The 25,799-nt window shown below is 50.3% G+C and overlaps 1 protein-coding gene across 1 annotated transcript in view; it reads left to right on the top strand.

Annotated features, from left to right (window-relative positions):
* LOC132384392 (uncharacterized) overlaps positions 1–25,487 on the top strand; it is a 214,422-nt gene extending 188,935 nt beyond the window's left edge. Inside the window, exons 12-20 of the mRNA XM_059955498.1 lie at positions 6,346–6,510; positions 8,764–8,905; positions 9,225–9,301; positions 10,824–10,988; positions 13,269–13,364; positions 15,188–15,283; positions 19,642–19,722; positions 22,493–22,608; positions 24,989–25,487. Coding sequence (XP_059811481.1) covers positions 6,346–6,510; positions 8,764–8,905; positions 9,225–9,301; positions 10,824–10,988; positions 13,269–13,364; positions 15,188–15,283; positions 19,642–19,722; positions 22,493–22,608; positions 24,989–25,066 — 1,016 coding nt within the window. The 3' untranslated portion in view covers positions 25,067–25,487. The remainder of the gene's footprint in view (positions 1–6,345; positions 6,511–8,763; positions 8,906–9,224; positions 9,302–10,823; positions 10,989–13,268; positions 13,365–15,187; positions 15,284–19,641; positions 19,723–22,492; positions 22,609–24,988) is intronic.
* Positions 25,488–25,799: the final 312 nt, after the last annotated feature.

The raw sequence follows: 25,799 nt of genomic DNA, 5'->3' as shown, positions 1-25,799 counted from the left end.
TGCCGTAGCTTTCTGTGACTCTCTGACCAGTAAGTCTCACGTCAGTGGTAGGGAAGGCAGTGGAGAGGATTCTTATGGATGGGACTTCTGAGCATTGGGAAGACCGTGGGTGAATGAGGGACAGTCACAAATGACACCCTTGTAGTCTTGCGCAAAGCACTACGAAAGGAACACACAGAGGCAGAGAGAGCTGAACTCAGAATGACTCTACTGATTCAAATCTCCCCTCCCATGGGCCCCTGTGACGTGACGTCAGACCGTACACGGAAAGTCCACTCCGAGCGGGCCGGACGCCTGCCTGCGGCACCTGATGGTGGTTTGAGTCCCGTGTGTCTGGACCGCCACACCCTCCCCCCCCCCAAGAAACATCCATCAGCGGAGTGGGGCCCCCAGTCTGTGTGGCTTGCCTGGGTGGCCTGCCCGGCCTCACCGGCGCTGTGTGGGTATCCTCACTGGTTGCTCAATGTCCAAGTGCACCGGTTTGAGGCGGTCCACTGTAAAAGTCTCTTCCCGGCCACCCACCTCCACGACACACGTGGATCCGTTGTGCCGGATCAACTTGAAGGATCCCTCGTACGGCCACTGTAGAGGTGTCCTGTGCATGCCCCTGTGAATAAAAACATACTCACAGTCTCGGAGGTCTTTGGGGGTGAAGGATGGCGTGAGACCATGTCTGGAGGTCGGGACCGGTGCCAGGGTCCCTACCTTCTCCAGCAACCTCGTGAGCACTGCTGCTGTGTTTCGTCCGAACCTCGGGCCTCAGGTACGAACTCGCCCGGGACCGTCAGGGTGGCGCCATAGACCAATTCCACCGAGGAGGTGCCCAGGTCCTCCTTGGGGGCTGTGCAGAGCCCATTAGGACCCAGGGAAGCCTGTCTGTCCAGTTGGGGCCCCTGAGATGCACCATCAGGGCCGACGAGATGCCGGTGGAATCGCTCTACCAAACCGTTGGACTGGGGATGGTACGCTGTGGTGTGATGCAGCTGGGTGCCCAGGAGCTGCGCCAGTGCTGTCCACAAACCAGACATGAACTGCGCCCCTCGGTCGGAGGTGATGTCGGTTGGGAGGCCGAACCTGGCGATCCTGTTTGCAATGAGCGTCCTGATGCAGGACTCAGTGGACGTGTCTGCGAGCGGTACGGCTTCCGGCCATCTGGTGAACCTGTCTACCATGGTAAAGATGTACCTGGTGCCCCGGGAGACTGGCAGGGGGCCGACGATGTCCACGCGGATGTGTTGGAACCTCCTGTGCATCAGCTGGAACCGCTGGATGGGGAGCCTTCACGTGCCGCTGGACTTTGGCGGTCTGGCAGTGTGCACGGGTCCTGGCCCAGTGTCCGACCTGATGGTGCAAACCGTGCCCGATGAATCTGTCCGCTACCAGCTTGATGGATGCCCCGATGGACGGGTGGGCCAGGTCGTGCAGCGTGTCGAACACCTGGCGCCTCCATGTCGCTGGTTCCATGGGTCAGGGTTTTCCGGTAGAAAAGTCGCACAGGAGTCGATCCGCTACCGGGCCGATGGAGACTGGGCCGGTTCCTCCAACTGGAACCCCAAAACCGCAGTGCGGTAAGCCGGGATCTCGGTGTCCGACAGTTGTGCTTCCGTCAATGCTGCATAGTCTATTCCTGAGGACGATATGCCTACTGAGTGGAGGCAGAGGGGAGACAGTGTGTCGGTGACGATGTTGTGCTTCCGTCAATACTGCGTAGTCTATTCCTGAGGATGATACGCCTACTGAGTGGAGGCAGAGGGGAGACAGTGTGTCGGTGACGATGTTGTGCTTCCGTCAATGCTGCGTAGTCTATTCCTGAGGATGATATGCCTACTGAGTGGAGGCAGAGGGGAGAGAGTGTGTCGGCGACGACTTTGTTCTTCCCTGCGATGTGGCGGACGTCTGTGGTGAATTCTGAAATAAAGGACAGGTGCCTCTGCTGACGAGCCGACCATTGGTCCGATACCTTGGCCAGTGCGAAGGCGAGGGGCTTGTGGTCCGTATACACGGTGAACTCCCTTCCCTCGAGGAAATGCCGGATAGCCAGGTAGAGCACTAGCAACTCTCTGTCGAAGGCGCTGTACTTCACCTCTGGTGGCCGTAGGTGCCGGCTGAAGAAAGCGAGTGGTCACCACTGGTCCTCGACGAGCTGCTCCAGGACTCCACCGACTGCCGTGTCGGAAGCGTCGACTGTGAGTGCCGTGGGTACATCGACTCTCGGGTCCACTAGGAGGGCGACCTTCGCCACCGCCTCCTTGGCCTGCTCGAACACCTCCGTGGACTCCGCGTCCCATGCCACTTCTTTGGCATTGCCAGCCATCAGGGTCTCATGATGTGGGCCACCGCCGACACGAACCGATGATAAAAGTTGACCATCTACGAACTCCTGCAGGCCCTTGACCGTGCTGGGCTTGGGGAACTGGCGGATGGCCTCGACCTTGTCCGGTAGGGGAACTGCGCCATGTCGGTTGACTCTGTCGCCAAAGAAGTCAATCTCCGTCAGCCTGAACTGGCACCTCGCTGGATTGCTTGCCAGTCCGTGGTCACTCAGGCATTGACAGAGCTGGTGCAAATGTCCCACGTACTCTTGGTGCAAACTGCTGACCACCAGGATATTGTCCAAGTAAATGAAAGCAAAATCCAGGCCGCGTCCCACCGAGTCCATGAGCCTTTGGAAAGTTTGGGCTGCATTCTTGAGACCGAAAGGCATCCTCAGGAATTCGGACAAGCCGAACGAGGTGATGTTGGCTGTCTTGGACACGCCGTCGGGGTGTACTGGGATCTGATGGTATCACCTGACCAGGTCGATTTTCGAGAAGATGGTCGCTCCATGCAGGTTCGCTGTGAAGTCCTGGATGTGGGGTACCGGCTATCTATCAGCGGTTGTGGCATCGTTGAGCTTTCTGTAGTCTCCACTGGGCATCCAGCCTCCTGCGGACTTGGGCACCATGGGGATGCCCACGGGCTGTCTGAGCGGCGTACGATTCCCATCACTCCCATCTTACGGAACTCCTCCTTGGCAATGTGGAGCTTGTCGGGTGGGAGCCTGCAGTGGTGGTCCTTGCGTGGGGATGTGGTGCTGCACGTCGTGCTTGGGGTCGGCCGTGGAGAATTGCGGGGTGACTGTGAAGGGAAATTCCGCCAACACCCTGGCGAATTCGTTACCCGAGAGGGTCACGGAATCCAGGTGGAGGGCCGGTAGCTTGGCTTCTCCGAGCTGGAAAGTCTGGAACATCTCGGCGTGGACTAAATGCCGGCCTTTCAAGTTGACCAGGAGGCAGTTGGCGCGTAGGAAATCTGCCCCTAGTAGTGGCTGTGACACCGCTGCCATCATGAAAGTCGAAGTGAAACGGCTGGACCCGAAATGCAGTGAGATAGTTTGCAGGCTGTATGTCCAAATACTGGTGGGTTCGGGGCCTGGGACCGCGTTACGAGTGTCTGTGTTCGAGGGGGGCAGTACGCTGACTTCGGCCCCGGTGTCCACCAGGAAGCGCCATCCGGAGTGTCGGTTCCAGAGGTACAGGAGGCTGTCTCGGTGGCCAGCCATCGTAGCCATTAGTGACGGCTGACCCCGACGTTTCCCGGAAAAGCACATGGTGGACGGCAGCGGCGCGCGCCTGAGCCCCATCTTTGGTGACAGAAACCCTTAAACCTTCAACAACTGACCCCATTTTTCTTTTATGGAAAAATAAAGGAATTCATTCTTTTACAGATTTATTTTGTGATGGCCGATTGATGACTTTTGAGGAGTTAATAAATTTTCTCTCGCTCATTCACATTTTTTGCAATATTTTCAGGTTAGACATTTTTTACAACAATATTTACCCAAGTTTCCATATTTACAAGAATCTGATTTGTTGGATACCATTTTGAAATTGAATCCCGTAGTGAATAGTTTCATTCGCAGAATTTATGATTTATTTTTGTTACAAAAAGAGAACCTATCACTAAAGATTAAACAAAATTGGGAGAGAGAACTTACTATGACCTTTGTTAATGAAGATTGGCTTTGAGTTTTGAAAAACGTAAATTCTTCTTCTGTATGTGCCAACCACTATTTAATTCAATTTAAAATTGTTCACCATTATTACTTAACAAAGGAGAGACTATCTAAAATATTTCCTAGTATAGATAACTATTGTGATAGATGTAAAATTGAAGTAGCTGCTTTGTCACATATGTTCTGGTCATTTTCTTCATTAAAGTCATTTTGGAAATCTTTATTTGCTACAATGTCTAAAGCTTTGAAAATTAATTTACAACCTAATACATTGACTGTTCTATTTGGAATAGTTCTGCATCATATTCTGGGTATCCCATCTTCAGATCAACATGTAATTGCATTTGTTACACTGCTGGCAAGAAGAGCTATTTTATTAAAATGGAAAGATATTTCTTCCCCTACGTTAATTGAATGGTTTTTTCAAGTGACATTATGTCTCAGTTTGGAAAAAATTAGTAGAACTTTTGATCCTCAATTTGATTTTGAGAGAAGATGGGGTTCTTTTGCCAAATATTATAATTTAATTTGAATTAAGTTATATGGTTTCCCTCCAATTTTATTTTATTTTATAAATATGAAATGATGGTTGATGAATCTTTTTTTTTAATATATTTAGATCATGGTCGAACATATTGCTCCAGAGCGTTGATTCCTAATGGGCTGTTTTCTTAGTTACATGTTTTTTTCCTTTTTTCTATATATAAACAATCTTTTTTCCATTTGTATATTTCAAGATCAGTTTTTTTTCTTCTCTTCAGCTGTATTAATTGTATACATATTAGTCTGTTAAAGTTTTGATTCATTTTATAGCTGTTGATGATTACATACCAATAAAAAGATTCTAAAAATGAAGAATGAAATGAAACACCATTATTCCGAACTTCCATCTTTTCCCCCCGTGGGTCTCGACGGCTTCGGTTGCAGGGCCTGGGCTTTGGGGTGTGTGATCGTGGCTAGGCCAATGGAGGCTGCACCACGCTGCTTGCTCTGCCAAAGGACGTCTGCTTTAGCCGCGACACTGAGTGGGTCGCTGAAATCCTCACTCGCGAGGAGGAGGCGAATGTTCTCTGACATTTGCTCGAGGAACAACTGTTCAAATAAAAGGCACGGCTTATGGCCGTCCATGAGCGCCAGCGTATCGTTCATGAGGTCGGATGGCGTGCGGTCGCCCAGGCCGTCCATGTGTAGGAGCCGCGCGGCCCGTTTGCGGCGTGACAGTCCGAAGGTACGGATCAGGAGCGCTTTAAGCTTAGTGTACCTGGTCTCCATTGGTGGCTAGCGTAGGAAGTCGATGATCCGGCCTTCCGTCTCCTGGTCGAGCGTGCTGATCACGTAGTAATACCACGTGGCGTCGGCTGTAATGTCTCTGATATTGAACTGGCCCTCAGCCTGCTCGAACGGAACGTGGGGCTGAGTGGCCCAGAAACTCGTAGGAAGTCGATGATCCGGCCTGCCGTCTCCTGGTCGAGCGTGCTGATCACGTAGTAATACCACGTGGCGTCGGCTGTAATGTCTCTGATGTTGAACTGGGCCTCAGCCCGCTCGAACCAAACCTGGGGCTGAGTGGCCCAGAAAGTCGGGAGCCTCAGAGAGACCGCGCTGTGCGAGTTGAGCAAACTCATGGCTGGCTGCAGAGTCGCCGGTTCCAGATGCCGTCTGGAACGTCGGGGTCACCAATGTAGTCGCGCGCAAAGCGCTACGAAAGGAACACACGGAGGCAGAGAGAGCTGAACTCGGAATGACTTTACTGATTCAAACTCATGCGCTTAAATCCCCCCTCCCTTGGGTCTCTGCCACCAGCGGGTCTGCCCCGATCGGGCGGTCTGCCTACCTGCGGCTCCCGATGGCCGTTTGAGTCCCGAGTGTGCGGACCCCCACACCCTCACAAATCAAAAAACCTCTCAACCTCCACTTTACATTTATAAATGACGTGACCTCCACAGCCGTTTGTGGCAATGAATTCCTCAGATTCACCACCTTCTGGCTAAAGAAATTCTCCCTTATCTCTGTTCTAAAGGGAGTCTCTTGTGTTGTGAGGCTCTGCCCTCTGGTCCCAGACTCCCCCACTATAGGAAACATCCTCTCCATGTCCACCCTATCCAGGCCTTCCAATATTCGATATTCCCCCAGACGTTTGACAAGGTCCCTCATGGGAGGCTCATTCAGAAGATGAAGGTGCTGCTGCGGGGAGGGTGGGGTGGAGAGGGAGAGGGCAGCAGCTCAGTGCTGACTGAGGCCGGACCGGACCGTGGGTTGTGAACCATTGATTTACAGTGGGTCCTGATTCACATTCCCCGCTGTACTGTGGGACCGGGTACATTTTACAGTGTTTATAAATCTCATTCCAGGTCCCCATCCCAACGTGGGAGAGGGGGAGGTGACCAGGACCGTCTGCTTCACTGTGAGTGAAAACACCTGTTACTGGAGCCGGGAGATCAGGGTGAAAAACTGCTCCGGTTACTTAGTGTATCGGCTGGGGCCGACAACCGGGAGTAACGCTGTGTACTGTACAGGTAGGTCACCGTTCCCCAGTGACACTGCAGTGTGGTAGTTGTGGGGAAATTCTGGGACGTCCTGAGTCACCAACACACACCACGGGCTGAGTTTTCCAGTCGGCTGCCCTGCCCGTGGTCTGTGATCACCTTTCCCGTATCCCCCTTCACACCGGGGTCAGAATGAAACTGCCCAGTCTGACCTGTGACAGAGATTATAGAACACAGAACAGTACAGCACAGCACAGGCCCTTCGGCCCACAATGCTGTCTCAGCTGCGGGAGAGAGTCTACCCATCCCCTGGAGTGAGGGAGGGTGAGGCTGACAGGAAATAGAGGGAGCAGTCGTGAGAGTGATGGGAGGGGGGGAGTGACATACCGTGGAGAGGGAGATGGAGGGAGACCGAGGGAAGAGGAAGATAGGAAGAGTCCAAGGAGAGAGGGAGGCAGGGAGAGGCCGAGGGGAGGGGGAGACAAGGAGTGGCTGAGGGGAGTCGGAGACTGCAATAGGCCTAGGGGAAGGGTAAACAGGGAGAAACGAGGGGTGGGGAGGCAGGGGGATACCAAGGGGTCAGGGAGACAAGGAGAGGCCGAGGGGTAGGGGAGAGAGGGAGGGGTTGAGGGGAGGGGAAGTGACGGACATCCCGAGGAGAGCAGTAGATAGGGAGTAGGTAACGGGATGGCCGACAGGAGCAGGAGAGTGGAGGAGGCAGAGGGGAGCGTGAGACAGGGAGATGCCGAGGTGACAGGGAGTTAGGCAGTGACTGTGTGGGGAGAAAAGTTGAGAGATGTTGGGGGAGAGTGAAGGGAGAGGGAGTGAGAGACCGAGGAGAGAGGGAGGTAGGGAGATCGAGTGTAGAGGGATCTGAGACTCTCAAAATAGCAATAAATAATGAGAACATGAAAGAATAAGATACAGTCCTTAAAGTGAGATCATTGGTTGTGGGAACATCTCAAGGGATTAGTGTTTGGGTGTTTCTGATTAGTTTTTTAGCTGGGTCAGCACAACATTGTGGGCCGAAGGGCCTGTTCCTGTGCTGTACTGTTCTATGTTCCATGTACTAGAACACAGAATCAGAATCAGGTTTATTATCACTGACAAATGTCATGAATTTTGTTGTATTACAGCAGCAGTACAGTGCAATACACAAGTTACAATAACAAATACATAGAAAATAAATATGTAGTGTAGAAAGAGAGCAAAAATAGTGAGGTAATGTTCACTGGTTCACTGTCCGTTCAGAAATCTGATGGCGGAGGGGAAGAAGCTGTTCCTGAAACATTCAGTGTGTGTCTTCAGGCTCCTGTCCCTCCTCTCTGATGGTGGTAATAGGAAGAGGGCATGTCCTGGGTGGTGGGGTCCTGACTGATGGATACTGTCTTTGTCGATTTCTATTGCACATTTGTTGCTTGTCAGTCTTTGTTTGTGTGTAGTTTTTCATTGATTCTATTGTATTTCTTTGTTCCACTGTGAATGCCGGGAAGAAACTGAATCTCAGGGTATTATATAGTAATATGTAGCAACACACACACACAATGCTGGGAAACTCAGCAGGTCAGACAGCATCTATGGAAATGAATAGTTGATAATTTGGGCCAAGACCCCTCTTTAGGACTGAGAGGGCAGGAGGAAACAGACAGATAGGCATACTTTATTGATCCCGAGGGAAATTGGGTTTTGTTACAGCCACACCTACCAAGAATAGTGTAGAAATATAGCAATATAAAACCATAAAAAACTAAATAATAATAAGTTAATCATGCCAAGTGTAAATAAGTCCAGGACCAGCCTATTGGCTCAGGGTGTCTGACACTCCGAGGGAGGAGTTGTAAAGGTTGATGGCCACAGGCAGGAATGACTTCCTATGACGCTTAGTGTTACATCTCGGTGGAATGAGTCTCTGGCTGAATGTACTCCTGTGCCGAACCAGTACATTATTGAGTGGATGGGAGTCCTTGTCCAAGATGGCATGCAACTTGGACAGCATCCTCTTTTCAGACACTACCGTCAGAGAGTCCAGTTCCACCCCCACAACATCCCTGGCCTTACGAATGAGTTTGTTGATTCTGTTGGTGTCTGCTACCCTCAGCCTGCTGCCCCAGCACACAATAGCAAACACGATAGCACTGGTCACCACAGACTCGTAGAACAACCTCAGCAAGATACCAGAACAAAGATTGGGGGGGCAGGATGAGGTTGTGGTTGGCAGAGAATGAGGATGGGAAACGTGAGCTGTACATTAACACTGAGCATCGTTCTGTCCCTCAATCACAGACTCCGCACTCGGTGATCCGTGTGTAACCCACACCGTCCTGGATCAGCCCTGGAGGAGCATGAATTGCTCCAACACTGAGTGTACCGGTGGACAATGGAGGAATGATGTAAACCTTGCAGTGGGATGGTACAGATTTAACAGGTAAAGTGAGGAGATAATCATTGAGAAACTGGACACAGAAGGGGATTGTAAACAGGGGAACAAGGGGGTGTGTGAATGGGAAATGCAGGGAGACTGGGATCATCAGTGACTACACTGAGATGGGGAGTAAATACAGGGAGAGGGGAGATCCCACATTCTCGGGGTAGAGACAAGGGGGAGGTACAACAGAGAGGGAATTCCCAGGATTGGTGGTTATTGACCAGAGACAGGGTACAGACAGGGTGAGTTAATTTCCCATGTCTCTCTGAGTGAATAAACTCCCTCAGATCAGGGACTGACTCTCTGATTGTTGTTTCAGTTCTGGAGGATGGAAGATTCCGGAGACGGTCGTTCCACAGGGTCGCTGCTCCGGGGAGTTCCCAGGCTGGTTAAACGGTAGGGTCAGAGTTTACATCAGTGGGGCTGGGTTATTTTTGGGAAGTGTCACAATAACAACCTGAATCTCTTCAGAGGGCCCTAGCATGGACACAGAACCCATCTCCCTGAGAGGTCTCCCCACAGTCACTCAGACCGCTCTACGGTCCTGTATCGTCATGGAGTCCGGTGGAGGAGTGACAACTTCCTGGAGTTGGGTTACAGAACTGATCTGCCCACTGACCCCATTCTGGATACGACCCGGAGGAGTTTCAATGACCCCAGACTCATTTCAGTGTTGGGGCAATCTCCAGGGAGTTGGGGGAGTCTGCAGACATCATCGTTCACCAGTTAGTGGGATAAGTTAATTTTTGCCATGGTAACGTAGTGGTTAGCACGTCGCTATTACAGCTCGGGGTGTCGGAGTTCAGAGTTCAATTCCAGTGTCATCTGTGAGGAGTCTCTGTCCGTCCTCCCCATGGAATGCATGGGTTTTCCCCGGGTTCTCCGGTTTCCTCCCACTCTCCAAAGACGTACCGGGTGGGTTCATTGGTCACTGTAAATTGTCCCATGATGACGATCGGCTTTCTCGGGAGTGTCGAGGGTTGCAAAGGCAGTGTGGCTCAAAGGGTCAGAAGGCCCTACTCACTGTTTTATTGCCAAATAGATAAATAAATAAATAAAATTGACTTATTTTTGTAGAAATGTGGAGAATATGTCAGGAATTAGGAATAATCCTGGAAACTACAGTGTGGATCGAGCTGCCTGAGCAAGTGGTGGATGCCATTTTGATTTCAATGTTTAAGAGAAGTTTGGTTGCTACATGGATGGGAGAGATGGATGGCTGTAGTCCGGGTGCAGGTTGATGGGACAAGGCAGTTTAAATGGTTCAGCATGGACTGGATGGGCCGAAGGGCCTGTTTCCGTGCCGTAGCTTTCTGTGACTCTCTGACCAGTAAGTCTCACGTCAGTGGTAGGGAAGGCAGTGGAGAGGATTCTTATGGATGGGACTGATGAGCATTGGGAAGACCGTGGGTGAATGAGGGACAGTCACAAATGACACTCTCACAAATCAAAAAACCTCTCAACCTCCACTTTACATTTATAAATGACGTGACCTCTACAGTCGTTTGTGGCAATGAATTCCTCAGATTCACCACCTTCTGGCTAAAGAAATTCTCCCTCATCTCTGTTCTAAAGGGAGTCTCTTGTGTTGTGAGGCTCTGCCCTCTGGTCCCAGACTCCCCCACTATAAGAAACATCCTCTCCATGTCCACCCTATCCAGGCCTTTCAATATTCGATAGGTTTCAGTGAGATCCCCCAGACGTTTGACAAGGTCCCTCATGGGAGGCTCATTCAGAAGATGAAGGTGCTGCTGCGGGGAGAGTGGGGTGGAGAGGGAGAGGGCAGCAGTTCAGTGCTGACTGAGGCCGGACCGGACCGTGGGTTGTGAACCACTGATTTACAGTGGGTCCTGATTCACATTCCCCGCTGTACTGTGGGACCGGGTACATTTTACAGTGTTTATAAATCTCATTCCAGGTCCCCATCCCAACGTGGGAGAGGGGGAGGTGACCAGGACCGCCTGCTTCACCCAGGGTGAAGACAGCTGTTACAGGAGCCAGGAGATTGGGGTGAAAAACTGCTCCGGTTACTTTGTGTATCGGCTGCTGCCAGCACCCTTGAGTTACGCTGTGTACTGTACAGGTAGGTCACCGTTCCCCAGTGACACTGCAGTGTGGTAGTTGTGGGGAAATTCTGGGACGTCCTGAGTCACCAACACACACCACGGGCTGAGTTTTCCAGTCGGCTGCCCTGCCCGTGGTCTGTGATCACCTTTCCCGTATTCCCCTTCACACCGGGGTCAGAATGAAACTGCCCAGTCTGACCTGTGACAGAGATCATAGAACACAGAACAGTATAGCACAGCACAGGCCCTTCGGCCCACAATGCTGTGTCAGCTGCCGGGAGAGAGTCTACCCATCCCCTGGAGGGTGAGGCTGACAGGAAATGGAGGGAGCAGTGGTGTGAGTTAGGGGAGAGAGGGGGAGTGGCGTACCAAGTAGAGAGTGAGATGGAGGGAGACCGAGGGGAGAGGAAGATAGGGAGAGACTGAGTGGAGAGGAAGGTAGGGAGAGGCCAAGTAGTTGCGGGTACAGGGAGAGGCCAAAGGGATGATGTGTGTGAGACAGGGAGAAACAGAGGGGAGGGGTAGTCAGGGCGAGGCTGAGGGGATTGGAGTTGGAGAGATGCCGATGGGATGGGGAGGGGCTGAAGGAAGAGAGAGACGGTGATTGGCTGAGGGCAGGGGGAGATGGAGATGCCGAAAGGGAGGGAATGAAGGGATGGAAAGACACCGAGAGGCTGAGGGAAAGGGGAGACAGGGAGAGACCGAGGGGATGATGGGGTCAGGGAGAGGAAAAGCTGAGGGAGAGATGGTGATAGACCAAGGGGAGGGGCCGAGTGAATGGGGAGAAAAGGTGACTTTTCCGAGGGGTTGGGGAGACATCAAGATCTGAGGGGAGGGGGAGACAGAGGCCGAGGCGAGGGGAATACAGTGAGAGGCTGAGGGGAGGAGGAGACTGAGGGGCTGTGTAGTGTGAGGTAGGGGAGAGGCCGAGGGGAGTCGGTGATTGGGAGAGGCCAATGCAATGGAGAGACGGAGAGTGGCCAAGGGGATGGAAAGACAGGGAATTGGCCAAGGGAATGGGGGGCCGTGGAAGGAGAGGTAGGGGTGATGCTGAGGGTGTGGGGGGACAGTGAGAGGCTGAGAGATGGGGGTCCAGGGAAAGGCTGAGAGATGGGGAGTGCGGGAGACGGGAAAGGCCGAGGGGAGGGGGAAATTGAGACAGAGAGGCTGAGACGATGGGGTGACAGGGAGCGGCAGAGGGTAGGCAGAGACAGGGAGAGGCCGAGAGGAGGTGGAGTGAGGGAAATGCTGAGGGGAGGGGGACTGAGGGAGAGGCAGAAGGGAGCAGGAGACAGGAGGTTCAGGGGAGAAGACGGAAGATGTCTGAGGGGAGGGGCCGAGTGGCCAGTGTGACAGGGAGCGGTTGAGTTGACGAGAAAGGGAGAGCCCAAGGGAAGGGGGAATGTGGGAACTCAGGAAATCCAGATATCAGTGACTGATTCAGGTTTGACCAACCCCCCAGCAGGGTCTGCGAGCTCGGGTAACTATGGTGGGATCACTGAAGGGAAGAATATTCATCTCGGCTTTGACTGAGAGTAGTGACCGGTCACAGACATTCACCAGGGAGAGTTGCTGAACAGGGACTGGATGGTTTTGGTATCTCTTCAGATCAGAGACCTCCTTTCCAAATTGTTGTCCCAGTGGCTACCCATTTCAATTCAACTCCCCATTCCCATTCCCACGTGTCTGTCCAAGGACTCCTGCACTCACCTGATGAGGCCAGAATCAGGATGGAGGGGCAACATCTCATATTGTGTCTGGGTAGTTTCCAAACTGACGGCACAGACACTGATTTCTGTATATTCCAGTAATTTCTCCCCTGTACGGGTTCTCTCTTTTTCAATTCCCATTCTGACTCCCCTCTTAACCCCTCTCTTCTCCTCACCAACCCATGACCTCCCTCTGGTACCCCTCCTCCATTGCTTTATTCTGTCCTCTGTGAATGGATTACTCCTCTTCAGCCCTTCACCTCTTCCACATCTCACCTCCCAGCTTCTCAAATCATCCCCTCCCTCACCCACCCACCTTCACACTCACCTCGGTTCACCTATCACCTACTCCTCCCCACCTCTTTATTCTGGCTTCTTCCCCCTTCCTCTCCAGTGTTGATGAAGGGTCTCAGCCCAAAATATTCACTGTTTATTCCCCTCCAGAGATGCAGCCTGACCTGCTGAGTTCTTCCAGCATTTTGTGTGTGTTGCACTGGATTTTTAGAGTATCTCATCTTTGTGAGTTATTGTCCCTGTTGTTTTGTTTAAACTCTGCCACTCTCCCATGTCTCTGTTACTTTGTTCCAGACCTGGAGGCTTCCACAATGGATCAATCCAATGGATCATCTACAGGACAACCCATCCCATCACCATCCTCTGTCTCAGAGGGACAGAGATCCTCAGGTATCAGGTCTCGTGTCCATTGGGGTTTTTCAGTTTCTCGCTTTGTGACATCGAACCTCTTACATACTGATTCACCTGCTGGATGTGCGTCCTGGTGAGGTGATAGTGATCGTTCAGCTGATCCTTCTCTCCATCTTGCATCAATTTCCACCGACATCCATCATCTCTCCAAAGGCAGTGAGAGTTGTTGTGGAGAACAGTCCATGGGGTTGGTTGCTATAAGATGGCAGAGAACTGGTGGGGTGGAGATACATCTCTACCAAAGGAGGTGCAAGGTGCTCCTTCCTTCTGTTACCCTGCTACTCAAATGTGGCTGAAGTGCAGCAAACCTCCTCGCACCTCCCACCCCCACCCGATCAGAGTCACGTGAAGCCATGCGGCAGGTAGTGGATGGTCGTGTGAGCAGCTGGTACACATCACATATACGGGTTCTGTAACCACTGACACCAGGATGACGATCAGAATCACGTGAAGCCATGGAGCAGGTAGTGGATGGTCGTGTGAGCAGCTGGTACACGTCACATATACGGGTCCTGTAACCACTGACACCAGGATGACGATCAGAGTCACGTGAAGCCATGGAGCAGGTAGTGGGTGGTCGTGTGAACAGCTGGTACACATCACATATACGGGTTCTGTAACCACTGACACCAGGATGACGATCAGAGTCACGTGAAGCCATGGGGCAGGTAGTGGATGATCATGTGAACAGCTGGTACACATCACATATACGGGTTCTGTAACCACTGACACCAGGATGACGATCAGAGTCACGTGAAGCCATGGGGCAGGTAGTGGATGGTCGTGTGAGCAGCTGGTACACATCACATATATGGGTTCTGTAACCACTGACCCCAGGATGACGATCAGAGTCACGTGAAGCCATGGGGCAGGTAGTGGATGGTCGTGTGAACAGCTGGTACACATCACATATACGGGTTCTGTAACCACTGACCCCAGGATGACGATCAGAGTCACGTGAAGCCATGGAGCAGGTAGTGGATGGTCGTGTGAACAGCTGGTACACATCACATATACGGGTTCTGTAACCACTGACACCAGGATGACGATCAGAGTCACGTGAAGCCATGGAGCAGGTAGTGGATGTTCGTGTGAACAGCTGGTACACATCACATATACGGGTTCTGTAACCACTGACACCAGGCTGACGATCTCTGAAGAGTATTGATAATGGCTGGAGTCACCCATCCTGTAAAGACACTGCCCAGATGAAGGCAATGGCAAACTGTTTCTGTTGAAAAATTTGCCCAGAACAATCATGGTGACGGACAGACCTTGATCACCCATGTGATATGATATGGCACTTAATGATAACGATGCCGGAGAACAAGGACTGAGAGATGTGGTTTGGTGGTGAGCGGATTTCAGTGGTTTTAAACACGGAATACTGGAGGAACTCCACAGGCCAGGGAGCGTCTACAGAAAAGAGGAAAAAGTCAATGTTTCAGGCCAAGACATCTAATCAGGGCATCCAGCATCTGCAGATTTTCTCTTATTTGTGATTTAAGTGGTTGTTTCATAATGGTCATCGGGTGAGAGATGGGTGTGAGGTAAAGGAGTGAAGGATGGTAGGGGGGTCAGAGGAGTGAGGAATGGGCACTGAGGGGAGAGGACTGAGTGAAGAGGGAGGGTGCGGACTTTCTGAGGGGATTAGATTGTGTGCAGATCCAGAGGTTTGACCAGTTTCACACTGGTAGATTATAGATGTTTCTGTTCGTGATGACCACTCCCCAACTCATTTACTCTCTCCACCCTGATCCGCTGCTCGCCTGTCCCCACCCACCCTGTTTCTCTCTTTGCAGATTCCCAGTCGGACACCACTCAGGAACCCCAGGGGTCTGCGACTGGAGGACCTGGTCCGGGTTTGTCCACCACCCCAGCAGGGTCTGCAAGCTCAGGTATCCATGGTTGGGTTCACCAAAGGGAATGATTCTCCTCGGTTTCAGTCCTGGAAATTCCTCCTCACTCCCACTGAGGGGAGTCACGTGGAGTGACGGAGGTTTGAGAGAGCGAATCGGTGAAGGGACACCGAATGGTTTTGGTTTCTTCCCCCGTCCTGGTCTGGTCACCAGGTCTGGTGTCTCCTCTCCGTCACCCTCCCAGTTCACTGGAATTCCTCAGAGGAACAAATCAAAGGACCGTCTACTGGTGAACTCAGCCGGGAACTGTCCCCTGTCCCAGCAGGAGATACATCCTCAGGAACCAAGACCTAGTTTCGGTGGGGAATGGAGAATCTCTCTCACTGGATGCCCTTGTAGCTGATGTACATCGTCTCCCCTGTTGGATGTGGTTTCCCGTGGGGTGGGGATCATTGGTGTCAGTGACTCGTCCCCCGTCTGGACAATTCTCAGTCGTGCATCGTCTCCCCTATTGGATGTGGTTTCCCGTGGGGTGGGGATCACCAGTATCAGTGGCTCATCCCCTGTCTGGACAATTCTCAGTCGTGCATCGTCTCCCCTGTTGGATGTGGTTTCCCGTGGGGTGGGGATCACCGGTGTCGGTGACTCGTCCCCCGTCTGGACAATTCTCAGTCGTGCATCGTCTCCCCTGTTGGATGTGGTTTCCCGTGGGGTGGGGATCACCGGTGTCAGCGACTCATCCCCTGTCTGTACAATTCTCAGTCGTGCATCGTCTCTCCTGTTGGATGTGGTTTCCCGTGGGGTGGGGATCACCGGTGTCGGTGACTCGTCCCCCGTCTGGACAATTCTCAGTCGTCATCGTCTCCCCTGTTGGATGTGGTTTCCCGTGGGGTGGGGATCACCGGTGTCGGTGACTCGTCCCCTGTCTGGACAATTCTCTGTCCTGTATTGAGATCCCTCTGTTGGAGGTGTTGTGTGTGGGCATTGAAAGGAAGATGCTGTAACTTTCAACAACAAGCCACTGTGGCTGTTTGTGTGGCGAGCTTGTGGGTGGTCCGACAGTCGGGAACAAGGGTTGAGAGCTGGGCTTTGTGAAGGAGGAGAGTTAAGTGACTGACTGGTCATGAGTTAGAGGGTTCATCACGAAGGAATGGGGCCTGAAGTTGGAAATGGTTCCAGGAGCCCAAGGTCCCACACCCCCAGGTTCAGGAACAGTAACCATCTGGCTCCTACACCAGTGTGGGCGACTTTACTCACCTCACTTCTGAACTGATTGCACAGCCTACACACTCATTTTTATGGACTCCACTACTCATGTTCTCAGCATTTATCATCATCTATCTTTGATTTATTTCCACAAATTGTCTTCTGTTGCACACTGGTTGTTTGTTTTTATGTCGAGGTTTTCACACTTTCTGTTGTATATTTTAGTTTTTTCCTGGGAATGCTTGCAAGAAAATGATTCTCTGGGTTGTATATGTTGGCATGTATGTACTGTGATAATAAAGTTACTTTATGTTTCATTTATGGCTGCTGAGTAGGGACATTGTCTCTCTCAACCTCATTCTCCCGCCTTGTCCTGTAACCTTTGACACCATTACTAATCAAGAACCTATCAACCTCTGCTTTAAATATAACCAATGACTTGGCCTCCACAGTCTTCTGTGGTAATAAATTCCATAGGTTCACCATCCTCTGGCCAATTAAAATCCTCCTCACTTCTGTTTCAAAGGAAAGTCCTTCAGTTCTGAGGAAGTGCCCTCTCTGTCCTAGACTCCCCCACTATAGGAAACATTGTCTTCACATCCGCTCTATACTGACCTTTCACTATTCCATAGGTTTCAATGAGATCCACCCTCTTTCTCTGAACTCCAGTGAGCACAGACCCAGAGCAATGAAACACTCCTCATTCTCGAACATTTTCATTCCCAGGGGGATCATTCTCGTGAACCTCCTCTGGACCATCTCCAATGCCAGCACATCCTTTCTGAGATAAGAGGCCCAGAAATGCTCCTGACCACAAAGCCACCAATTCCATCATCCATATCATTGACATATAATGTGAAAAGAAGCTGTCATGGCCAAACAAACCAAAACAATTGCCACTGCTGGCAACCCTACGGATTTGACATGATGCACCCTCACTCCAATAATCAATTTTACAAAAAGCTCGATATGTATTTGATCCTTTATTAGCAATTAGTAAACGTACAATCTTGAAGCAATGAAACTTAAGCATACCCAAGTCTAAGCTAAGTGTAATTGAGTGTTATTGCGTGATCAGCAAAAGATACGACATCTGTCTGTCCCCATCTATTACAAACTGCAATGAATAAAGCATGAAGGTGGAACTTACTCCCTTCACTTTTACCCCGTCCCCACTCATGTGACTAGTTACCATAATAAACGTGAAACTCAGAATAGCATGCAGATGGAGAACAGATACATGGGTCATACAGAAGCCGTTCCAATATTGAACCCTATGGAACACCACCAGTCACCAACAGCCAACTAGAAAAGGCCTTTAATCCCAATCTTTCCCTCTGTCAGTCAGTCAGTCTACTAACTACAGTATGCTCGTATCTTTCCTGTAAAATCATGGGCTCTTGTTTATTAGTATCGTGTGTGACAGCTTGTCAGAGGCCTTCTGAAGATCCAAATGCACAACATCCACCAATTCTCCTTTGTCTATTCTGCCTGTTATTTTCTCAAAGAATTCCAACGGATTTCTCAGGCAAGATCTCCCCTTAAGGAAACGATGCTAACTTCGGCCTTTTCTCTCATGTGCCTCCAAGTACCCCAAAACTTCATCTTTAATAATGGACTCCTTCCCAGCCTGTGAAGTCAGGCCTAACTAGCGTATAATCTCCTGTCCTTTGCCTCCCTCCCTTCTTTAAGAGCAGAGTGACATTTGCAATTTTCCAGGACCATTCCAGAATCCAGTGTTGTTGAAATATCCCTGCTAATGCCTTCATCTCTTGCAAAGCCCTGGGGTGTAGTCCATCTGGTCCAGGTGATTTACCTACCTTCAGCCCTTTTGGCTTCCCAAGCAACTTCTCCTTAGTATTAGCAAGTTCATTCACTCTTACCCCATGACACTCTCCAGTTTCAGATGTGCAGCTGCTTTCTTCCATCGTACAGACTGACACAAGAACTATTAGAATGGGAAACAACTTCTTTCCCCGGGCTGTCAGACACTGAACTCCCAGCCTCCTGCCAGGTCACATCACACTTGAAGCATGATGCAGTCTACTTTTTAACTTGTGTCACAAATGCACCTTATTATTTATGAATTTACAAGTGTTGATATTAATCTGTGTGAGTGTTTTACGTATGTCCGGAGGAACGTTGTTTCGTTTGGTGATTTTAAAAAAGTGTACTGTTGAATGAAAGTAAACTGAACTAGAACTTGAGTTTGAAAACATTTATTAAGTTCATCCACCATTTCTTTGTCCTACCTCTGCAGCATCATTTTCCATCCGTCCAATATCCACTGTCCCCTCTCTTTTACTCTTGATATATCTGAAAAACCTTTTTGCATCCTCTTTTATGCTGTTGGCTAACTTACTTCCATATTTCAGCTTTTTTCTCCTTATTGTTTTTTCCAGTTACCTTCTATTGGTTTTTAAGAGCTTCTGAATCCTCGAACCTCCCACTAATTCTTGCTCTATTCTCTGCCCTCTATTCTGCTTTTATGCCGACTTTCACTTCCCTTGTCATCATGGTTGCATCATCCTCCATTTAAAAGACTTCTTTTTCTTTGGGTTTATCTATCCTGCACCTTCCGAATTGCTCCAGAAATTCCAGCCATTGCAGTTCTACTGTCATCCCTGCTAGTATTCCCTTTCAATCAACTTTGGCCAGCTCCACTCTCATGCCTTCTCTTGGAATCCAGCCCCAATCTGAGTTTCCTAATCTGCTGCACATTGAAATCGCCCATGACCATCGTAACATTGCCCTTTTGTCCTGCCTTTTTTTTACCTCCCGTTGTAATTTCTGCCCCACATCCTGGCTACTGTTGAGAATCCTGTATATAACCCCCAGGAGGGTCTTGTTATCCTTGCATTTTCTTAACTCAACCCACAAGGATTCAACATCTTCCAATATTATTCACCTGTTTCTAAGGATTTGATTTTAGTTTTTAGCAAGAGAGCCACCCCACTTCCTCTGCCTACGAGCCTGTCCTTCTGAATGACGGAGGAGGTTGGGGGATGAGCAAACGGAGGGATTGGGAAGGAGTCTGTGTGTGGAGTGTGTCAGAGTGATGGAACTGAGACTGGGGGAGTGTGGTGGAAGAACAGAACTGGCTGGTGTGTGGACGTTGTAGGAAGAATCAGTCTCAGCCTTGGACCTATCCTCCAAACTCCATTTCTCACCTGGACCTTCTCTCGTCCCAGATCCAGATAGGAGGACAAGCCCCAACGCCGGGCAGGAGAAGCCGACGGACACCACGTGCAAAACCTATGAGATGATCCCAGGTAACCACTGAGTTCTGATAGGGGATCGTCAGGTACTCCTGATCACAGGGACCCTTTCTGATGTATCTGGCCTTCGTGTGGTTGGGGTCTGCATGGAGCATCTCCCCAAACAGAGACAGGCATTCCCTCTCCCCCAAACCCCACCACTTTCAGCCCTGGTGGGGGGGAGTCCCTGCTCTGTCTGCCCCGTGGAAGTGGTATGCCGATGTTTACGGAGAGATGCAGGGGGGGTGGAATTCTTCCACAAGCAAGGCATGGATACTCAAAAAGGGGGTTTGACGTTACAAAAGTTTGTGCTCATGAAGGGGACGTTGCTCACTTTTGAGCTGGAGCTGAGAAGTTCTGACGATATCACAGTTGCACTCGGGAGAGACACAATGGAGGGTCAGAGACTGTTCATTTGGGTAGAACTCAGGAATAGGAAGGGTGAAATCACACTGATGGATTGTACAACAGAACCCCCAATAGCCATCGGGACATTGAGGAATAGATGTGTAATCAGGTTAAGGAAATGTGTAAAAATAATAGGGTTGTTGTCATGGGGGGTTTCAACTTCCCTCATGTAAGCGGGGGCCTTCTTTGTGCAAGCAGTTTGGCTGGGGCAGAAAACGGGTTTTTTCTTTGCAGCAGTGGAGGCTGAGGGAAGATCTCATCGAGGTTTTTATGATTATGAAAGGCTGAGATGGAGCAGATAAGGAGTGTCTGTTTCCCAGGATTGAAACGCCCAACTCCAGAGGACAGGTATTGAAGGTGAGAGGGGATTAGGTTCAAGGGGGATGTGAGGGGTAAGTTTTTTACTCAGTGGTGGGTACCTGAAATGCACTCTCTGGTATAGTGGGAGAGGCAAATACATTAGAGGCTTTTAAGGGACATTTAGATTGACAGATGGATGTGAGGAAGATGGAGGGATTTGAACATTATGTGGGAAGGAGGTATTAGATTCTGTGTCCTTTTGATTTACTTTTTAGCTGGTCCAGTACAACATTGTGGGCCGAATGGCCTGTTCCTGCGCTGTACTGATCTCTGTTCTGTATGAGACCAAGGTAAACTGAATCGGCCAGTGTGTGGGAGACACCAACAATGGGGGCATAGTGGGCGTGAGGAAGGCTGTCAATATCTGCAGCAGGATCTGGATGAGCTGGGGAAATGGCAGATGGAATTTAATGCAGACAAGCATGATCGCACTTTGGGAATGTAAAGCAGGTTCAGACTCACACAGGGAACGGTGCGGTGGAACAGAGGAATCTGGGAATACAGATCCATAACTCTTTGAAAGTGGTGCCACAGGTAGATAGGGTAGTAAAGCGAGCTTTTGGCACATTGGCCTTCATAAATAAAAGTACTGACTGCAGGCGTTAAGATGCTATGCTGAAGTTGTACGAGACATTGGTGAGGATTAATTTGGAAGATCTTATGCAGTTCTGGTCACCTACCTACAGGAAAGATATCAATAAGATTGAAAGAGAGCAGAAAAAATTCACAAGGATGTAGCCAAGACTTGAGGACTTGAGTTTTGGGGAAAGGTTGGATAGGTTAGGAGTTTATTCCGGGGATGTAGGTGACAGAGGGGAGATTTGATAGAGGTATAAAAAATTTTGAGGGATACAGAGAGGGTAAATGCAAACAATCTTTTTCCACTGAGGTTGGGTGGGACTGGAACTTCAGTTCATGGGTTAAGGGTGAAAGGTGAAAATATTTGCGGGAAACCTGAGTGGGAACTTCTTCACTCGGAGGGTAGTGAGAGTGTACAATGAGCTGCCAGCAGAAGTGGTGGATCTGGGTTTGATTTCAACATGTAACACAAGATTGGAGGGACACAGACCTGGTGCGAGTAGATGGGACGAAGCAGAATAATAGCTTGGGAAGGACTAGATGGGCTGAAGGGCTTGTTTCTGTACTGTAGTGCTGTATCACCCAAAGATCTAGATCCCTCTCTAGATGTCATTACTCTCCCTCTGAGAGGGGAAGCCCCCCCCCCCCCCCACAGTATCCAACTTTCAACAAGGACTTGGGGTCAAATTTCTCTTCAATCCATTCCACTGGATGGGGTTAGTTGTTCCCCTTCAGTTCTATACGTCATGCGATGCTTTGAAAAACTTGTTCTTCTTTGTATTATTGACCATGCCAATCTTTACTGGCTTCAGCTAACATACACACTTCCCTTCTTACTGAATTCAAATCTAGCCAGCGAAAGCAAAGTGAATTTACACGTTGTACAGAAAGGCTGGTGGTAGATCAGGAGAGGGACTGGTTACTGGAACGATGGGCAGGAGGGGAACCTGGGGTCAGCCTGGGTCCCCGTGCTTACACAGAGAGGCTGGTGGTGGATCAGGAGAGGGACTGGTTACTGGAACGATGGGCAGGAGGGGAACCTGGGGTCAGCCTGGGTCCCCGTGCTTACACAGAGAGGCTGGTGGTGGATGGGGGAGGGATTGGTTACTGGAACGATAGGCAGGAAGGGAACCTGGGGTCAGCCTGGGTCCCCGTGCTTACACAGAGAGGCTGGTGGTGGATGGGGGAGGGACTGGTTACTGGAACGATGGGCAGGAGGGGAACCTGGGGTCAGCCTGGGTCCCCGTGCTTACACAGAGAGGCTGGTGGTGGATGGGGGAGGGACTGGTTACTGGAACGATGGGCAGGAGGGGAACCTGGGGTCAGCCTGGGTCCCCGTGCTTACCATCACCAACACTCCAGCCCAACCACCCATCACACCATGTAAGTCTGCTGTCTCTGGATCTGCTCTGACTGAACACTTCTCTCAATCTCCCAGTGAATGAGCTCCTGTTGGATGAGGAGTGTGAGGGGATGATCAGCAGTGTCAAAGTGCTGTACCTTGGGCAGAAGAACCTGGGAGACCCCCAGGAGCGAGAGGCCTACCTCGATCAGGTGAGAGATGTTGTCCACATGCATTCCCAGAGGTGGAGATTCTGATTCATGTGCCTTTGGTCAATCCAGGTCAATGATCAGTGAGTCTCCCTTCCTGATGAACGGTGAAACACCCAACCCTGAAATGATTACATCTGAGTCACCAGAGACTCCCCGTCCTCACTCACCACCCAACGTAGGATATAAGAACAGAATTAGGCCATTGGGCCCATCAAGTCTGCTCCATGAATGTGTTTCACCATGGCACTTTCTCCCTGTAAGCCAAACCCTCTTACCGATCAATCTCTGCCCTAAGTACACCCAGTGTGAATGGGGACTGCCCCACCACCTGATAAACACCATCTCCCCGTCTCCCCCACCTCCACCCCATTATACACGACTTCCAAAGACAAACTATTTACAGTGATCATTGTCCCCTCGTTGTCCCACCATTCCTCTGAATCCCTTATTCCTGAGTACATTGCGTGCTCCTTATCTAGGCACGTACATAGCCTTGGACAGTTGGCTCCCAGCCCACCTTCCTCCTCTATTGGCAACAAGTTTCCATCGACCGACCATCTCGATTCATATCCCTTCAGCTTTGCATCTCCCCCATCGTCTCAGCGACCATTCGGAGCCGGCGATCACTTTGCATCTCCCCCATGGTCTCAGCGACCACTCGGAGCCGGCGATCACTTTGCATCTCCCCCATGGTCTCAGCGACCATTCGGAGCCGGCGATCACTTTGCATCTCCCCCATGGTCTCAGCGACCATTCGGAGCCGGCGATCACTTTGCATCTCCCCCATGGTCTCAGCGACCACTCGGAGCCGGCGATCATTTTGCATCTCCCCCATGGTCTCAGCGACCATTCGGAGCCGGCGATCACTTTGCATCTCCCCCATGGTCTCAGCGACCATTCGGAGCCGGCGATCACTTTGCATCTCCCCCATGGTCTCAGCGATCACTTTGTGACTTTCCTGCTCAGGGTTCCCCGTCATTAGCAGAGCAGAGGTTCCCCTGGTTTGGGGAAATGTTTTCCTCTGGTGCCCGTTTTCCAGGAAAGTTTATCTCCCATTCTGTTGTCCGGCTGTTGTTTATGCTGATTTACAGATTTAGGGAACATGATTACATTAGTGAGGGAGTTAATGTTTCAACTCAGAGACCCTTGGACAGAACTGTCCGGGAAAGGGGGAGATATGTCTGCTCTCAGTTTGGGAGACAGCGATACACTGAACTGGGCAATCAATTTCACAGGTCTGTGAGGAGATGTGTTTCGGTGCAGTAGGGCAGGGAACTTGCCTGGTTTTGGGAGCTGGTGAGTGGAATTCCTGGTCTGAAGGGGTGAGGGGAATATCCTGGGCTGGAGAGGGGAAATCCCAGAATCCGAGTGGGGAAATCCCCTGGTCTGAGGGAGGGGGCATCCCCCTATCTTCAGGGTGAGGAAAATCTCCTGGTCTTACAGGGGTGATGAGAATCCCTTGGTCTGAGGTGGGGGTGTGGTACAAATCCCCTGATCTGAGGGGAATGAGAGGCATTCTCTGCAATCGGGGTAGGGGGATCCCCTAGCCCGAGGAGGGTGGAAATTTCCTGGACTGGGTGGGGGAAGAGGTGGGAATGCCCTGGTCTCAGTTGGTGAGGAGAATTCCCTGGTCCGAGGGTGAGAGGGAGGTGAATGGCATTCTCTGGCCTCAGGGGGTGAGGAGAATCCCCTGATCTGAGAGGGTAAAAGGTATTTTCTGGTCTCAGGGGCTGAGGAGAATCCCCTGATCTGAGAGGGATGAGAGGTATTTCCTGGTCTCAGGGGGTGAGGACAATCCCCTGATCTGAGAGGGATGAGAGACACTTCCTGGTCTCAGGGGCTGAGGAGAATCCCCTGATCTGAGAGGGTAAGAGGTATTTCCTGGTCTCAGGGGGTGAGGAGAATCCCCTGATCTGAGAGGGATGAGAGGTATACTCTGGCCTCAGGGTGAGGAGAATTCCCTGATCCGGGGATGAGATCAATCCCCAGTTGGAGGGGTTAAGGGGCATTCTGTGTGAGGGGAGGGTCTGAAGGAAAAGCTGATTCCATTTTCCGGGAAGCTCTATCCCCAGTTTGGAGCACGGGAATTTCTCTGATCCCGAGAGAAGGTGGATCCTTGTTGTGGGATGTTTGGAGGAGCAGATTTTCCTGGTGAAGGGATGGGGTTTGGGGAGGGGTTGATGGTGATTTCTGAGGAATTGAATTTTCCTGGTGTATAGGGAGTGTAGTTCTTGGTCTGAAGAAGGGAATCTCCTGGTGGTAAGTGATGGATTTTGTGGGTGATGAGAGGAGGGTCTCTCTGCTGTCCTGATCCCCCACACAGTGCGGTCTAACTGTGTTTCTTCACCCGTCGCTCCTCATCGACATCCCTGGTCCACAGATACGTGAGATACTGAGGAAACAGCTCCCCTGCAAGCAAATCCTGTCCGAGAGCAAATGTGACAAGGGAAATAAGTGAAAAGGAAGATCTCAGACTGTGTTTGTCCAACGTATTACAGGGTGATGGACGATGTGTGAAGTGTTCATGGGTTGTGGTGGGGAGTGTGAGGTTTCAGTCGGTTGTGTGATGGTGGTGGGGAATCCAATATCAGTGAAATATTATTAGCATCAATTAGACTGTGTATCTGTCATTGAGAATCAGGTTTATTATCAGTGACATATTACTCTTTCATCTTTCATTATTTCTCATCGATTGAGTGTAATAATGGGTTTAATCCAAGCAATGAAAGACACATTCAGATTCCTGGGAAGTGTCTCTGTAATTGTTTCTGTATTTCCAATGATCCACGGTTACTTTAATTAAGAATGTATTTCTGTTTTACTTTAGTTGTGATGTTACATTCATTTATGACTGTTTTTAAAAGTAATATCATAAAGACACAAAATAAATGAACATTCCCAAACAGCTTGCGGAGAAAGGAGACTGTTTCTGCACAATTGATCTTCCTTTGGATGTCAGCTGTTTGTCGGTCTTTATTTAAGTGTAGATTTTGGTAAGTTGTATCGTGCTTTATTTTCATGTGAATGCTTGTATAAAAATGAGTCTCGGTAGTATATGGTGATGTATACGTACTTCGTTAATAAATTTATTTTGAACATTGATTGCAAAGCTGTTCTTTTCAGTATCTGAATCAGGTTTAATAACACTGACATATGTCATGAAATTTGTTGTTTTGTGTCAGCAGTGCAGT

This window comes from Hypanus sabinus, chromosome 32 (assembly GCF_030144855.1).
Source record: "Hypanus sabinus isolate sHypSab1 chromosome 32, sHypSab1.hap1, whole genome shotgun sequence".
NCBI lineage: Eukaryota > Metazoa > Chordata > Chondrichthyes > Myliobatiformes > Dasyatidae > Hypanus > Hypanus sabinus.
Note: the sequence above shows the minus strand (reverse complement) of the source record. Positions and strands in the feature narration are given on the sequence as shown.